The following is a 17989-nucleotide window of genomic DNA, read 5'->3' as shown; positions in this document are numbered from 1 at the left end:
GTTAGTCTGACCTCAGTAGTGGGAAAGATGCTGGAGTCTATTATAAAGGATGAAATTATGACACATCTGGATAGTAGTAACAAGATAGGTCAGAGTCAGCATGGATTTATGAAGGGGAAATCATGCTTGACTAATCTTCTGGAATGTTTTGAGGATGTAATTCTAAAGATGGACGAGGGAGATCCAGTAGATGTAGTGTACCTGGACTTTCAGAAAGCTTTTGATAAAGTTCCACATAGGAGGTTAGTGAGCAAAATTAGGGCACATGGTATTGGGGGCAAAGTACTAACTTGGATTGAAAGTTGGTTGGCTGATAGGAAACAAAGAGTAGTGATAAACTGCTCCATTTCGGAATGGCAGGCAGTGACCAGTGGGGTATCGCAGGGATCAGTGCTGGGACCGCAGCCTTTTACAATATATATTAATGATATAGAAAATGGTATTAGTAATAACGTTAGCAAATTTGCTGATGATACTAAGCTGGGTGGCAGGGTGAAATGTGAGGAGGATGTTAGGAGATTACAGGGTGACCTGGACAGGTTAGGTGAGTGGTCAGATGCATGGCAGGTGCAGTTTAATGTGAATAAATGTATGGTTATCCACTTTGGTGGCAAGAACAGGAAGGCAGATTACTACCTAAATGGAATCAATTTAGGTAAAGGGGCAGTAGAGAGAGATCTGGGTGTTCTTGTACACCAGTCAATGAAGGTAAGCATGCAGGTACAGCAGGTAGTGAAGAAGGCTAATAGCATGCTGGCCTTCATAACAAGAGGGATTGAGTATAGAAGCAAAGAGGTTCTTCAGCAGCTGTACAGGGCCCTGGTGAGACTGCACTTGGAGTACTGTGTGCAGTTCTGGTCTCCAAATTTGAAAAAAGACATTCTGGCTATTGAGGGAGTGCAGCGTAGGTTCATGAGGTCAATTCCTGGAATGGCGGGACTACCTTACGCTGAAAGACTCGAGCGACTGGGCTTGTGTACCCTTGAGTTTAGAAGACTGAGAGGGGATCTGATTGAGACATATAAGATTATTAAAGGATTGGACACTCTGGGGGCAGGAAACATGTTTCTGCTGATGGGCGAGTGCCGAACCAGAGGACACAGCTTAAAAATACGGGGTAGACCATTTAGGACAGAGATGAGGAGAAACTTCTTCACCCAGAGAGTGGTGGCTGTGTGGAATGCTCTTCCCTGTGGGCAGTGGAGGCCCAGTCTCTGGATTCATTCAAGAAAGAGTTGGATGGAGCTCTCAAGGATAGTGGAATCAAGGGTTACGGAGATAAGGCAGGAACAGGATACTGATTAAGGATGATCAGCCATGATCATATTGAATGGTGGTGCAGGCTCGAAGGGCAGAATGGCCTACTCCTGCACCTATTATCTATTGTCCAAAGATGGGCAGGTCAGGTGAATTGGCCATGCTAAATTGCCAATAGCGTTAGGTGCATTAATCAGAGGGAAATGGGTCTGGGTGGGTTACTCTTCGGAGGATCGGTGTGGACTGGTTGGGCCGACGGGCCCGTTTCCACACTGTAGGGAATCTAATCTAATCTTTCTCTCACTCCTCTCTCATCTTCCCTCATGCAGTCTCTGAGCCCATCTGCTCCATGAGGCTCACCTCCTGTTCCCTTGACGTTATTCCCAAATCATCCAACATCTTTTCTGGAAGCAATTTTAGGCAATGGAGTGAACAACTCTCTCCTCATGTGTTGATCCTCTCTCCTTTAAATCTGTTGTCACCACTCTCTTGTTAAAATAAAAAGAACTTTTGACCCAACCTTGTATCTTATTTTTCTGTATTTTTATTGTGGAATGAAACGGTAAAAACACTTCCTTAAAAAGCTAGGATGGTAGAAGCAATTGCTGCAATTTTCAAAAGCAAGCTCCTGAAATCCATAGTAAGTTGTATCTACACTGCTGCTTTATTCGAACAGTGGGGGAAGCTTTTTGATTAGATTTTTTAGATTAGATTCCCTACAGTGTGGAAACAGGCCCTTCAGCCCAACCAGTCCACACCGACTCTCCGAAGAGCAACCCACCCAGACCCACTTCCTTCTAACTAATGCACCTAACACTGTGGCCAATTCACCTGACCTACACATCTCTGGATTGTGGGAGGAAACCAGAGCATCCAGAGGAAACCCACGCAGAGACGGGGAGAATGTGCAAACTTCACACAGACAGCTGCCCAACGCTGGAATCGAACCTGGGTCCCTGGCGCTGTGAGGCAGCAGTGCTAACCACTGAGCCACCGTGCTGCCGTTTGTAGATGGACCAGCTCCAGACGGTGTGAGATTTGGCCTGCAGCAAGTTGCTGATTGGCTTGTGAAGTAGTAAACAGATTTGGATGCCAAAGGCCATCAGCCTGACAACAACTATCTGATTGGCAACTGTGTAGCTAAACAGCTTGTGTGTGAACGATACTGGCCTTTGAACTGCAAAAAGGCATCATAATGTCTCTCTTTCTGTCTCCAGGAAAACACTTAAAGCCTGTGGAAAGCCAGTTTACTTTCTCCTACCAGTGTTTCTATCAACTGTTGCTTTTATATAATATGTCAGAGACTTTATAATTTATGCATCAATCGCTCTATGCCTCCTGTGTTAAGGCAAAAAAATTGAAGGATTTGGAAAATGGAAGCAACTCTTCCACTAAATCCTGAGGTCTGTCTCTACTGAATTGTTCCTGAGGTCCTTTCTCCCATCCACTCATAAGATCAATGATTTTTGGCTGTATGTAAGGGGGTTAGAAGGTTTTAACTATGAGTCATACGTCAACAATTCATAGCTATTTACCTGTAGTTAGAAACTATTTGTCTGTAGTAAGTAGTCATTCCTTTAAGTACAGAGATCTGAGTCTATCAGGCAGGCAAATTGCGGATCTTGCAGACTTTGATAAAATCTTTAACTTTTGTTACCATTCTGAACAGAGAGGCTTGATGTTCAGTGGGCTATCCCATTGAGGTAAATGGTAAGTTGCTATACTATAGACCTATCAGACCATAGGGCTAAAACCTCATCCGACTAATGGTGATTTAACCTGAGGATCTCACACCTCAGGTGAAATGAAAGGTTGAAAAGGAGAGCCCTTCACAATAACCATAGCCTGTGTATGAAGTGAACCCAAACCGCTGGCATTGTAAGCCAGCAGTCCAGCCAACTGAACTAATCGGACACTAGACAAAGCAGCTTCTGGATTAGTGGTGCTGGAAGAGCACGGCAGTTCGATGCTGCCTGAACTGCTGTGCTCTTCCAGCACCACTAATCCAGAATCCGGTTTCCAGCGTCTGCAGTCATTGTTTTTACCTACTAGACAAAGCAGCATTCATTTCCACCCTCTCTTTCTGCTCAAGTCCTGAAGTATGTTGTCACCTCTCTTTCCCTACTTCGCAGAATTTCATGTTTAAATCAATCCAATGAGGTTTCTGCCATCACTCCAGTTGTAGCCAGAATATTAATTTCAATGGCTTCACTTCTACTCGTGTACTGTTATCTTTGGTATCCCCCAACGATCCATCTGTAGCTACCTTCCTGTTGTTCAATGCTATGCAATTCTTTGGCAACATCATCTCAAGACTCAGCAATAATTTTCATATGTCCATAAGACCATAAGACATAGGAGTGAAAGTAAGGCCATTCGGCCCATTAAGTCCACTCCGCCATTCAATCATGGCTGATTGGCATTTCAACGCCACTTACCTGCACTCTCCCCGTTGCCCTTAATTCCTTGTGAGATCAAGAATTTATCAATATCTGCCTTCAAGACATTTAATGCCATGGCCTCCACTGAGTTCCGTGACAGTGAATTCCACAGGCCCACCACTCTCTGGTTGAAGAAATGTCTCCTCATTTCCTTTATAAGTTGACCCCCTCTAATTCTAAGGCTCTGCCCACAGGTCCTAGTCTCCCAGCCTAACGGAAACAAATTACCAGCATCCACCCTTTCTAAGCCATGCATTATCTTGTAAGTTTCTATTAGATCTCCCCTCAACCTTCTAAACTCTAATGAATACAATCCCAGGATCCTCAGCCGTTCATCGTATGTAAGGCCTACCATTCCAAGGATCATCCGTGTAAATCGCCGCTGGACACGCTCCAGTACCAGTATGTCCTTCCTGAGGTGTGGGGCCCAAAGTTGGACACAGTATTCAAAATGGGGCCTAACTAGAGCATTATAAAGTCTCAGTAGCACATTATTGCTTTTACATTCCAACCCTCTTGAGATGAATGACAACATTACATTTGCTTTCTAAACCATGGACTCAATCTGCAAGTCAACCTTTAGAGAATCCTGGACTAGGACTCTCAGATCCCTTTGCACTTTGACTTTATGAATTTTCTCATCGTTTAGAAAATAGTCCATGCCTGTATTCTTTTTTCCAAAGTGCAAGACCCCACATTTGCTCAATTGAATTTCAACAGCCATTTCTTGGACCACTCTCCTAAACTGTCTAAATCTTTCTGCAACCTCCCCACCTCCTCAGTACTACCAGCCTTCGTATCATCAGCAAACTTTGCCAGAATTCCCCTAACACCTTCATCCAGATCATTTATATAAAGTAAACAGCTGTGGCCCCAACACTGAACCCTGCAGGACACCACTTGTCACCAGCTGCCATTCCGAAAAAGCACCTTTTATCCCAACTCTCTGCCTTCTAACAGACAGCCAATCATTAATCCATGCCAGTAGCTCACCTTGAACACCATGGGCCCTCACCTTGCTCAGGGGGAAAGTGAGGACTGCAGATGCTGGAGCTCATTCCTGAAGAAGGGCTCATGCCCGAAACGTCAATTTGCCTGCTCCTTGGATGCTGCCTGACCTGATGTGATTTTCCAGCAACACATTTTCAGCCCTCACCTTACTCAGCAACCTCCCGTGAGGCACCTTAACAAAGGCCTTTTGGAAGTCTAGGTAGATAACATCCACTGGCTTTCCCTGGTCTAACCTACTTGTTTCCTCTTCAAAGAATTCTAACAGGCTTGTCAGGCATGACCTCTTCTTACTAAATCCATGCTGACCTGTTCTATTCCGACCCTGCACTTCCAAGAATTTAGAAATCTCATCCTTAACGATGGATTCTAGAATTTTACCCACAACCAGGGTTAGGCTAATCGGTCTATAATTTTTCATCTTTTGTCTTGACCCTTTCTTGAACAAGGGGGTTACAACAGCGATTTTCCAATCATCTGGGACTTTCCCTGACTCCAGTGACTTTTGAAAGATTACAACCAATGCCTCCGCTATTTCTTCAGCCACCTCCCTCAGAACGCTAGGATGTAGCCCATCCAGGCCAGCAGATTTATCAATTTTTAGACCTTTTAGCTTTTCTCGCACTTTCTCTTTTGTCCACTGATGATATGTGACTCTACCTCATACCAACTCTCTCAATGTCTCCAATGGTGTAAAAGGAGCAGACTGCTTATCCAATGAAACACTGAGAAGACCGACAATGTGTGATTTCGATCTGCACGCTTACCTCCATTTCCAGCTACTGACTTTAAGTCTCTGGCTGACAGTCACATTTTAATCGGAAATGAACTGCCAAACTCGTATTCACACCATCATTGACAACAACTTTTCCATCTCTATAGCATCAGTGGATTTCACTCCTGTCACAGTTAATGCAAAAAGCCTCATTTGTCCCTTTATTATTACCTCACAACATCTCTATGATATCCTACATTGTGCCCCAAGTAAGCTTAAGGTCATCTAAAGTTCCACTGCCCATGTCTTAGTTTGTACTGAGTCCCTATCCCCTATCACATGTGCTGCCGATCTACATTGGTGCTTAGTTAAGTAATGTCTTGGTTTAAAATTCTTACCCTTCATGGCCTCTCGTCATCACTGTGATTTCCTCCAGCCACACAACCCTCCAGGATACCTGCACTTCAATCAGTCTGGCCTCTTGGACATCCCCAAAATTCAATGCTCCACCAACTGTTGGCTGTGCTTTCAGTTATCAAGGCCTTAAACAGTGGAAATACCTCCCTAAACCTTTACACTTTCCTACCTAGCTCGCGCTTAACACACTTCTTGTTACCCATCTCACCGACCATGCTTTTCATCTGACCTATTACCTCAGGTGGCCTCAGTGTCATTCTTTATTTTATAATACTCCTGTGAAACACCTAGCACAGAAACCGGGAAACAGGGATATGAACATAGAAGGAGAAAGTGAGCACTGCAGATGCTGGAGATCAGTCTAAGACTATGGTGCTGGAAAAGCACAGCCAGTCACGAAGCACCCGAGGAGCAGGTGAATCGACGTTTCGGGAATAAGCCCTAGCGTGGGTTTCCTCCGGGTGCTCCGGTTTCCTCCCACAGTCCAAAGATGTGCAGGTTAGGTGAATTGGCCATGCTAAATTGTCCGTAGTGTTAGGTAAGGGGTAAATGTAGGGATATGGGTGGGTTGCGCTTCGGCGGGTCGGTGTGGACTTGTTGGGCCGAAGGGCCTGTTTCCACACTGTAATGTAATCTAATCAGGAATGAAAATATAAGTTCTGAGGAAGGGTCATTCGACCCGTGACATTGACTCTGACTTTTCTCCACAGATGCTGCCAGACTGGCTAAGCCTTTCCAGCAATTTCTGATTTACAGCATCCACAGTTCTTTTGGCTTGTAAAAAATAAGTTGTTGTTGTGAGATCACATAGAGCCCACCCAGTTCATTATAGACAAACCAATGATTTCATCAACCACTTTGCCTAGAAATTTGACATTAACACTTAAAGGATCGACAGATACAGGTTAACATTTATGGCTATTTATACTTAGCGTGCTGCTCAGGGAAAGAAAAGTTTCATTAGAAAGACAGAAAAACTAAGGTTGGAATGTGTGCTTTTATTTCTTCAATAACATTCACTTTAAACAAAAGCAGAAAGCACCAGCCGTACAAGAGGCACTGGGGTAAATGCAGATAAAGGAGACAGCAGCAAAATGGAAAACATATGATCAACTTCACAAACATCCAAATTTTTTGTCATAGTGACATTATACCACTGACCAGTGAACTCAATAGGCCACATGAAAAGAGAAAAATATTCATGGCCCATTCTGCATCACTGAGTCCCGCAAAAGCTCTGCTGTCAATTGGATATTCTGAAGTACAAAATGTTTGTAAGTAATTACATTCACACTGAACAGCCTCCAGCCATATCACAAACATAAATTAATTTTACAAAATTAAGCGCAAATAAAAATCGTTCTCACTTCAACTAAATTAGACACATTAAAAATTAATGTTGTGTAATTAAACATTCTAAAAACAAACCTCCCTCCTCCACCCCATCACACTCCCTGACTTCTCACCTCCCTCCACACAACCAGTGCTCCCCAGTCATATGCAAATCTCCTGTCTGATTTCACCAGTGGTGTTAAGAACAGACCTTTCCAAATCACCAGAGACATCCAAATTCAAACAGGCACATGCAACATGAAAAATATGACTAAAAAGTGAACTGCAGCAAACATTGCTACTGCAGCATGGCAAGTACATAATCCATAGCGGTGATGGCATAACTCTTCTCATCCAAATCTGTTTTCCTCAACTGCACCAGGTTTATTAGATGGTTTTGGATCAGGAACCAGGCCTTTCATTCTCTTTAAATCTTTTGACAATCTGTACAGAACCATTGATTGAGTGCAATTTGTTTATCAAACCAGTCCAGTGACATCACATGATAAACAAATATAGTGTTAGGATGATGGAGGTGTGAAAATTTTGATATTGATGTTTAGAGCAGAAAGCTCCAACGTCAGAGTTGTCACCTTTTGGGAGAGAAACTGGGCTGGGGATTTTATGGCATTCATGAGCAAGGAAACTGGTGGATGGACCCACAAAACAGGGACTTTGTGCCTCTAAAAACCAACTTCTTACCTTCAGCCTTTCGCCACTCAGATTTAATGGGATCAACGTGCAGCCCAACCATTTTGACCCCACATTCTGCTCACCAGTCAATGAGCTAGAGTGAGGAGATGGAGGGAGGTGGGAGGGAGGGAGGAGGAGGGAAGAGGAACAATTCAATTGGAGCCTTGCCACTGCCACGGTTTTCCCTTCCCAGGTCCACACCAACCCTACCCCACCAAATAACCCCTCTCCCAACCAACACCCCCGGAGCTAGGACCTGCCAGCCCAGTCTCAGTGAGGTCCTAGTCTTAGCTGGAGGTCTCTGGCCATTACCAGTACTGAGCTGCCACTCTCAAACAGGCCAGCAGCTCTCTAAGGCACGTCTCCCTCACAGAGGGCAGCTTAACAATTAAAGTGTCACCTGCTAAAAACATCAGAGCACGGCAAGTTGCCCAAACAGAATCAGGTTTGACCAGCCATCTAAGCTGTGCTGCAGGGTGCCCACCATCAGCACCTAATCCAGTCCCTGAAACTAAAGTCCATCTCAGACAGCTACTTCCTGGAGCTCAGAAGACCGGTGTTTCTCCAGCCTGTAATTCTCCCTGAGCCAATAGCACCGAACATTCACTCAGTCCACCATATGCCCAGTGCCAACAGTCTGGCCACTGACAAGAGACTTTGCAGCAACTCGCCAAGGCCAATTCAACATTCTACATCCTTAACCTCTACCACTTAGAAGGTCAAGAGCAGCAGGTGCATGGGACATATCATCACCTGCAACTTGCCCTTCAGATCACATAGCACCCTGATTGAATGTATGTCACCATCTCTTAATTGTCACTGTGTCACAATCTTGGATACCCCTATAAATAATAGCACAAACATCATCATGACATCAACTCCAACTGTCCAATATTGTGCTTGCCAAGCACGATCTTCATCGAACCACAAATCTGCCTGTGATATCTTATTTTTCCCCAAAACAAAGTTCATGCCGGAGTTGATTCAATTGTTTATCTTCACATGCTTGTCTTTTTCGACAGCAGATGGATCTGCAGAGCGACTCCACTCAAGGAGCGCAGTGCAATGACAAGAGGCAAGACTTGGCAGCCACAGCTATCTCCGAGTTAAACAATATTACACACAAAACACTTTATGCCTGAAGTTCTGAGCAAATCAATGGAGCAGAATCTTTCTTTATTAATATCACAATAATATAATTAACAGCACCAACACCACAGTGATATTATTTCATCTCATTTTCAGCAGTCTAGCTTTTTCAAAATTCCACAGAAATGTTCAAAACAATATTACTTACAGTTTGTTTCTCCCATTTAAACAGGGCAGATACAGTACTTTGACAGCGTTGTTTCCTTCACATAACTTGTGAGACGACTCAGGCTTAACTGCGTTCTTGTCAACTCTTGTAAAATCACTATTTGAATCATTGTGTGATCTCACCAGCAGGCTATCCGAATTCAAAAGCCAGAGCTTTAAGAAAGGGAAAAAAGACACAGACATATCAAAGAAGATAGCTAATACATCTGAACGTAAGCAAGGCACTGGAAAGTAAATTGCAGACTTTAAAAGGATGGCTGTCTGCAAAGTCACCCGCGATTCATTTCTGATCAACAAAAAGCACCGGTGAATTCGGTGTTTTTGGATTTTCAGCAGCTTTGCCTCCAAGTGGTTAGTGGGCAAAAGCCAGGAAGATTGGCCATGCTAAATTGCCCGTAGTGTTAGGTGAAGGGGTAAATGTAGGGGAATGGGTCTGGGTGGGTTGCTCTTCGGAGGGTCGGTGTGGACTTGTTGGGCCGAAGGGCCTGTTTCTACACTAAGTAATCTAAATCTAAATTAGGGACAGGTGAAATTGTCAGGCTAGGTAAGAGGAAAAAGGAAGCATTCATAAGGTTTAGGCAATTGAAAACAGACGAAGCTTTTGAAGAATATCAGGAACGTAGGACCAATCTGAAATGAGGAATTATGAGGGTTAAAAGAGGTCATGACATATCTTTAGCAAACAGGGTTAAGGTAAATCCAAAAGCCTTTTATTTGTATATAAGGAGCAAGAGAAAGGATCAGCTCACACAAGGATATAGGAGGAAAGTTAAGTGTGAAATCAAAGAAAATGGGTAAGATTCTTAATGAGTACTTTGTGTCAGGATTCACTGGGGAGAGGGGCATGACGATGTTAAGGTGAGGAATAGATGTTTGATTATGCTAGGCCAAATCAGCATAAGGAGGGAGGAAGTGTTGTGTATTCTAAAAGGCATTAAAGTGTTGCATTTTGGAAGATCCAATTCAAAGTGAACTATGCAGTAAATGGAAAAGCCCTGGGGAAAACAGATGTATAGAGAGACCTGGGTGTTCAGATCCACTGTACTCTGAAGGTGGCAAAGCAAGTCGATAGAGTGGTCAAGAAGGCATACGGCATGCTTTCCTTCATTGGATGGGGTATTGAGTACAAGAGTTGGTAGGTCATGTTCCAGTTGTATTGGACTTTGATTTGGCTACATTTGGAATACCGCGTACAGTTCTGGTCGCCACATTACCAAAAGGATGTGAGTGCTTTGGAGAGGGTGCAGAGGAGGTTCACCAAGATGTTGCCTGGTATTGGAGGGTGCTAGCTGTGAAGAGAGATTGAGTAGATCAGGATTATTTTCATGAGAAAGATGGAGGTTGAGGGTTGGCCTGATTTAAGTCTACAAAATCATGAGAGGTATAGACAGGATGGATAGCAAGAAGCTTTTTCCCAGAATGGGGGACTTAATTCCTAGGGGTAACAAGTTCAAGGTGAGAGGCGAAAAGTTTAACAGAGATATACATGGAAAGTTCTTTACATAGAGGGTGGTGGGGGCTTGGAACACTTTACCAGCAGAGGTGGTAAAGGTGGGCACGATAGCGTCATGTAAGATGTATCTAGACATATACATGAATGGGCAGGGAGCAGAGGGATACAGATCCTTGGAAATAGGTGAGAGGTTTAGATAGAGGATCTGGATTGGTACAGGCTTGGAGGGACGAAGGGCCTGTTCCTGTGCTGTAATTTTCTTTGTTCTTGTTCTTAAGTAAAGCACATGGGATCGGAGTAATACATTGGCATGGATTCAGAATTGATTGACAGGAAACAGAGAGCAGGAATAAGTAGGTCTTTTTCCAGATGTTTGGCAGTGATTAGTACCAAAAGGATCAGTGCTTGTTCCCAGCTCCTTACAATTTATATAAATGATCTGGGTGAGCGAACCAAATGCAATGTTTTCAAGTTTGCTGATACAGAGCTGGGCAGGATTATGAGTCGTGAGGATGCAGAACAGAGGCTTCAAGATGATTTGGATAAGTTGAAGTAGTGGGCAAGTACATGACAAATGGCTAAATGCGATGCTATACATTTTTTCAGAGCAGAAGAGTATTATTGAAATGCTTATATAGTGGGAAGTGTGGATATATGAAGGAATCTGTACGCCAGTCAATACAGGCAGGTGCAGCAAGCATCTAGGAAGGCAAATGCTATATTGGCCTTCATTGCAAGATGATTTGAGTTCAGAAGTCAGGATGTCTTACTGCAGTTATACAGGGCCTTAGCAACACCAAACTTCCAGTACAGTGTGCAGTTTTGGTCTCCCTCTGTAAGAAAGACATACCTTCCATAGAGGAAGAACAGTGGAGGTTCACGAGGCTGTTACCAAGGCTGGCCTACGAGGAGAGGTTCGTTTGACTGGGCTTGTATCTATGAGAGTTTAAAAGGACAAGAGGGGATCTGATTGAAACGTACAAAATTCTAACAGGGCTGGACAGACTAGATGCAAGGAGGAGGTTTTCTCTCACTGGGGACTCTGGATCAGGGAGTCACAGAAGGCCGTGGAGGCCAAGTCACTGAATATATTCAAGAAAGAGGTATGTATATTGTTAGATTTTAAAGGCTTGATGAAGTGGAGAAGTTGAGAAAGTGGAATGGTCCATTCCTGTTCCCAGTTTCTATATTTCTAACATTGTGTTATAATCGCCACAGAGACTGATAACACTTTAACGAGAAAATAATCTCCATGAGGCCAATGGAAAGAACGCCACCAGACAATATTCCACTTTAAATATTTTGCTGCAATAAAGGAAATAAAACCAACAAAAATTCAAATGTTAATTAACAGATGAGGAAATTTCAACTAAAAAATTACATTTTAAGGAAAATAATCAGTACAAGAAAAATTCTAACATTATTCACTCTTATAACTTCCAACATAAATATGGTATCATTTATAATCTCACTGTATTTCCAACTTGATCTTCATTTTGTAAGAACTCTCACTTCTCCACCAGTCAGTTACATCCATCAGCAGCTATATTCCAGGTAAAAACCAGGGCTGCAGATGCTGGAAACCAGATTCTAGATTAGAGTGGTGCTGGAAAAGCACAGCAGTTCAGGCAGCATCTGAATTCCTGATGAAGGGCTTTTGCCCGAAACGTCGATTTTCCTGCTCCTCGGATGCTGCCTGAACTGCTGTGCTTTTCCAGCACCACTCTAATCTAGCAGCCATATTCCATCTGAGGTTCCTAGGCATAGTTATCACTGACAAGATGATCTTTCAAACATCCCTCACAGTCCTGATGGCACAATAGACAATAGGTGCAGGAGAAGGCCATTCTGCCCTTCGAGCCTGCACCACCATTCAATATGATCATGGCTGATCATCCTTAATCAGTATCCTGTTCCTGCCTTATCTCCATAACCCTTGATTTCACTATCCTTGAGAGCTCTATCCAACTCTTTCTTAATTGAATCCAGAGACTGGGCCTCCACTGCCCTCTGGGGAAGAGCATTCCACACAGCCACCACTCTCTGGGTGAAGAAGTTGCTCCTCATCTCTGTCCTAAATGGTCTACCCCGTATTTTTAAGCTGTGTCCTCTGGTTCGGCACTCGCCCATCAGCGGAAACATGTTTCCTGCCTCCAGAGTGTCCAATCCTTTAACAATCTTATATGTCTCAATCAGATTCCCTCTCAGTCTTCTAAACTCAAGGGTATACAAGCCCAATCGCTCCAGTCTTTCAGTGTAAGGTAATCCCGCCACTCCAGGAATTGACCTCGTGAACCTACGCTGTACTCCCTCAATAGCCAGAATGTCTTTCCTCAAATTTGGAGACCAGAACTGCACACAGTACTCCAGGTGTGGTCTCACCAGGGCCCTGTACAGCTGCTGAAGAACCTCTTTGCTTCTATACTCAATCCCTCTTGTTATGAAGGCCAGCATGCTATTAGCCTTCTTCCCTACCTGCTGTACCTGCATGCTTACCTTCATTGACTCGTGTACAAGAACACCCAGATCTCTCTCTACTGCCTCTTTACCTAAATTGATTCCATTTAGGTAGTAATCTGCCTTCCTGTTCTTGCCACCAAAGTGGATAACCATACATTTATCCACATTAAACTGCACCACTCACCTAACTTGTCCAGGTCACCCTGTAATCTCCTAACATCCTCCTCACATTTCACCCTGCCACCCAGCTTAGTATCATCAGCAAATTTGCTAATGTTATTGCTAATACCATCTTCTATATCATTAATATATATTGTAAAAAGCTGCGGTCCCAGCACTGATCCCTGCGGTACCCCACTGGTCACTGCCTGCCATTCTGAAATGGAGCAGTTTATCACTACTCTTTGTTTTCTATCAGCCAACTAACTTTCAATCCAAGTTAGTACTTTGCCCCCAATATCATGCGCCCTAATTTTGTTCACTTACCTCCTATGTGGGACTTTATCAAAAGCTTTCTGAAAGTCCAGGTACACTACATCTACTGGATCTCCCTCGTCCATCTTCAGAGTTACATCCTCAAAACATTCCAGAAGAAACTCAAGACACTCATCCCGCTACCACCGCTTCAACAGCAGCATTGAGTGCTGTCCAAACCATAATCACTCATCCTTGCTGTCCTCAGTGTTCTGTCCTTTCTAACTATATAACACACAGTGTTAAGGCACCTGCAATCACCTCCCTTGCCTCCCACAACAACTTGAGATACGAATGGCAGATTGCTGCCAGACCTTTTCCAGCAATTTTGGTTTTTGCTTTTGAGATACATCCCATCTTGGTCTGGGGATTTATCTGATTTTAAACCTGTTAAATCTGTTAATACCTCCTCCCTCTGAATGACAATTTGTTCAAGTATATCACATTCTTCTTCCCTGTTTTTGATATCCCTCATCATTCTTCTCTATGTGAAGTACTCATTTAAACCTTTCCTTACATCTTCTTACTCAACTCACAATTTGCCATTCAAGTCCCTAATGGGCCCCACTTATCACCTGGGCATCTTCGTGCCCACAATGATGCTTAGAAAATGCCTTGGATTTTTCACTTAATTTACCTGACAATGTTTTCACGTGGTCTTTCTTTGCTGTCCTAATGATCTGAGCCCTTGGGACTTTTCCATTCACTCACTGGATTTGGGCATCGCTGGCTGGCCAGCATTTACTATCCATCCCTAGTTGCAGTTGAGCTGCCTTGTTGAATCGCTGCAGTCCACCTACAGTCAGAGTACAGAGATGTACAGCATGAAACAGACCCTTCGTCCAACTCGTCCATGCCGACCACATATCCTAACTTAATCTAGTCCTATTTGCCAGCACTTGGCCCATATCGTTCTAAACACTTCCTTTCAGATGCCTTTTAAATATTCTAATTGCACCAGCCTCCATCACTTCCTCTGGTAGCTCATTTCATACACGCATCTGCTGTGGGTTTATCCACAATTCCATGAGGGTGAGAATTTCAGGATTTTGACCCAGTGGTACTGAAAGAACACTGATATATTTCCAAGTTAGGATTGCAAGTGAGAAACTTGAAGGTGGTGGCCTCCCATGTATCTGCTACCCTTGTCCTTCAAGATGGAAGTGGTCCTGGGTTTGGAAGATGCTGTCTAAGGACCTTTGATGAATGTCTGCAGTGCCCCTTGTAGGTGTCACACAGTGCTGCTAATGACTATCAGTGGTGGAAGCTTATGGATAGGGTGTCAATCAATTGGGCTGCTTTGTCCTGGATGGTATCAAGCTTCTTGAGTGTTGTTGGAGTTGCACCCATCCAGGCATTGGGGAGTATTCCATCACACTCCTGTCTCATGTTTTGCAGATGGTGGACAGGTTTTGGATGGGTAGATGAGTTACTTGCTGCTGTATTCCTAGCCTCTGACCTGTTGGTGTAGCCACTTTGTTGGTGTGGCATGTCCAGTTGAGTTTACTGATCAATAGTAACCCCCAGGATGTCGGGAATGGGAGAATCAGCAATGCTAACACCACTAAATGCCAAGGGAAGATGGTTAGGCTGTCTCTTATTAGTGATGGTCATACCTTGGCATTTACATGGCATAATGTTACTTGCTGCTTGTCAGCCAACACCAGGATATTGTCCAGATCTTGTTACATTTGAATATGGACTGCTCCAGTCTGTGAGGAGTCACGAATGGTGCTGAACATTGTGTAGTCATTGGCAAACATTCCCATGTCTGACCTAATGATGGAGGGAAGGTCATTAATGAAGATGTTTGGGATGATGTCACTGAGTAATATCTACAGAGATGACTGAACTCCAATGACCACAACCATCTCCCTTTGTGCCAGGTATGATTCCAACCAGCTTCTGGATCAGTGGTGCTGGAAGAGCACAGCAATTCAGGCAGCATCCGACGAGCAGCAAAATCGACGTTTCGGGCAAAAGCCCTTCATCAGAAGGGCTTTTGCCCGAAACGTTGATTTTGCTGCTCGTCGGATGCTGCCTGAATTGCTGTGCTCTTCCAGCACCACTGATCCAGAATCTGGTTTCCAGCATCTGCAGTCATTGTTTTTACCTACCTGATTCCAACCAGCACAGAGTTTGTCCCTTGATACCGTATGATTCCAGTTTTGCTAGGGCTCTTTGATGCTATCCTCAGTCAAATGCAGCCTTGATGTCAAGGGCTGTCACTTTCATCTCTCCTCTGGAATTGAGCTCTTTTGTTTATGTTTGACCCTGTAATGGGGTCAGGAGCTGAGTGGCCCTGGCAGAACCCAAATTGGCATCACTGAACAGGTTATTGCTGAGGGGGTGCTGCTTGATAGCACTGGTAGTGACATCTTCCATCACTTTACTGATGACCTGGAGTAGACTGATGTGGCGATAACTAGCTCGGTTGGATTGGTCCTGTTTTTGTGTAAAGAATGCCCCTGCACAATTTTCCACATTATCGAGTAGATGCCAATGTTGTAACTGTACTAGAAGCAGCAAGTTCTGGAGCACAAGTCTTCAGTTCTATTGCCATGACTTGGAGGTGCCGATGTTAGACTGGGATAGACAAAGTTAAAAATCACACAACACCAGGTTATAGTCCAACAGGTTTATTTGGAAGCACTATTGTCGGAATGGTGTCAGGTCCTGTAGACTGTGCACTATCCAGAATCCCCAACCATTCTGTGATATCACATGAAGTGAATCGAATTGGCTGAAGGCTGGTCTCGGACCACTGGAGGGGACCAAGATGGATCATCTATTCGGCACTTCTGGCTGAAGATGGCTGCGAATGCACTTTGCAATGATGGAAGTGCTGGGCTCTTCCATCGTTGACGATGGGGATATTTGTAGAACCTCCTCTTCCAGTGAGTTGTTCAGTTGCTCACCACCATTCATGATTGGATATGGCAGGACTGCAGATGTTAGATCTGATCGGCTGGTTGAGGGGTTGCTTAGCTCTGGCTATCACTTGCTGGTTATGCTGTTGGACAGCTTCACCAGGTTGGCGCCTCATTGTTATGTATACCTGGTACTGCTCCTGGCACATCCTCCTGCACGCTCCATTGAACCTGGGTTAATCCCCTGATTCGAGGATAATGGTTGAGTATGGGATAAGCCAGGCCTTGAGGTTACAGATTGTGCTAGGGTACTGGAATTCTGCTGCTAATGATGGCCCATAGCACCTCATCACCCATAAGCTTCCTCTCATTTCCTTATCGAATCCTCAATGTGATGACCATGTATCTCTGGAAGTTTGATCGCAATCTTCACCTTTACAGGAAAATGGTGGCTCTGTACTTTCACATTTACCTTTTTGAAAGATTCCACCAGTGCAAATGTAGATTTTTTCTACAAGTAGTTATTCTCAGTCCACTTTGGCCAGATCCTGTCCTATCTTATGATAATCATCCTCCCCCAATTCAAATGTTTATTTCTAGTCAGGGACTTTTAGGAAAAAGAGGAACTTGGAAGAGATGGAGGGACTGGCTCTATTCTTTCATAAAGTATGATCACAATAGAGAGGAATGACTTAACTGTAGGAAACAGGGATGTAGAAGTTTTATAGGCAGGTAAGGGAAATGATGAAGGCATTTGTAAGAGTGTGTAGAGTAACCACGTAATCTAATCATAGTAAATATATAGTAATCATGTGAGTTAGCAGTAAAGTGCAGCTATATTCAGGAGGGATGTTAACATCCTTACAGACTAGGTAATTCAGATGGGCAAAGGTAGGCTCGATACGTTCACAGAATGTTTTCTTATAGCTGCATATTCTGGGACAACCAGAGAGATGGCTATCCTCGTCCTTATTATCCAAAGAGACACGATTAATTATTGACTTCGCAGTAAAGATGCCATTAGGCAGAAGTGATCATAAAATGATTTAATTTTACATTCAGTTTGAGGGAGAGAAGGATGGGTCCACCGCTAGCATATTAAAATTTAATAACAGTGATTACCCGTATCATGAGAAATCAGAGCTAGTGAAAGTGAACTGGGTTACGGATAGGTCAATAGAGATGCAGTGGCAAACATTTAAAGGGATATTTCAGAAAATGTAGAATAGGTACATTCCAACAAAAAGGAAAGACTCCAAGGAGACAGCATCTGTGGTAAAGTCAAAAAGCAAAAGATATAATATATCAAAAGAAAACATATCAAATCGTGCAATGGTCAGTAGCAAGTCAGAGAACTGCACCAAACATGAACAAACAGCAAGGATTGACCAAGAGATTAATAAAGAGAAATAAATTAGAAAAGGAGAGAAAGCCAGCTGAAAATATAAAAGCTGATAGTAAGAGTTTTTATCAGCCTTTAAAAAAAAAAGAGTTAAAGTGAATGTTAGCCTGCCAGCAAATAAGTCTAAGGAGTTAATAACGGAAGAGGAAG

The 17989-nt window shown here is 43.6% G+C and overlaps 1 protein-coding gene across 1 annotated transcript in view; it reads right to left on the bottom strand.

Annotated features, from left to right (window-relative positions):
• Nucleotides 1-17989, bottom strand: part of ube3d (ubiquitin protein ligase E3D) — a 165084-nt gene that overhangs the window by 102326 nt on the left and 44769 nt on the right. The window contains exon 8 of the mRNA XM_087982339.1: nucleotides 9161-9333. Within this exon, the coding sequence (XP_087838465.1) occupies nucleotides 9161-9333 (173 nt within the window). The remainder of the gene's footprint in view (nucleotides 1-9160; nucleotides 9334-17989) is intronic.

The sequence above is a fragment of the Chiloscyllium plagiosum genome, unplaced genomic scaffold (assembly GCF_037043375.1).
Source record: "Chiloscyllium plagiosum isolate Xiang-an unplaced genomic scaffold, Cpla_swu_hap1 HiC_scaffold_3, whole genome shotgun sequence".
In the NCBI taxonomy this organism is placed as follows: domain Eukaryota; kingdom Metazoa; phylum Chordata; class Chondrichthyes; order Orectolobiformes; family Hemiscylliidae; genus Chiloscyllium; species Chiloscyllium plagiosum.
Note: the sequence above shows the minus strand (reverse complement) of the source record. Positions and strands in the feature narration are given on the sequence as shown.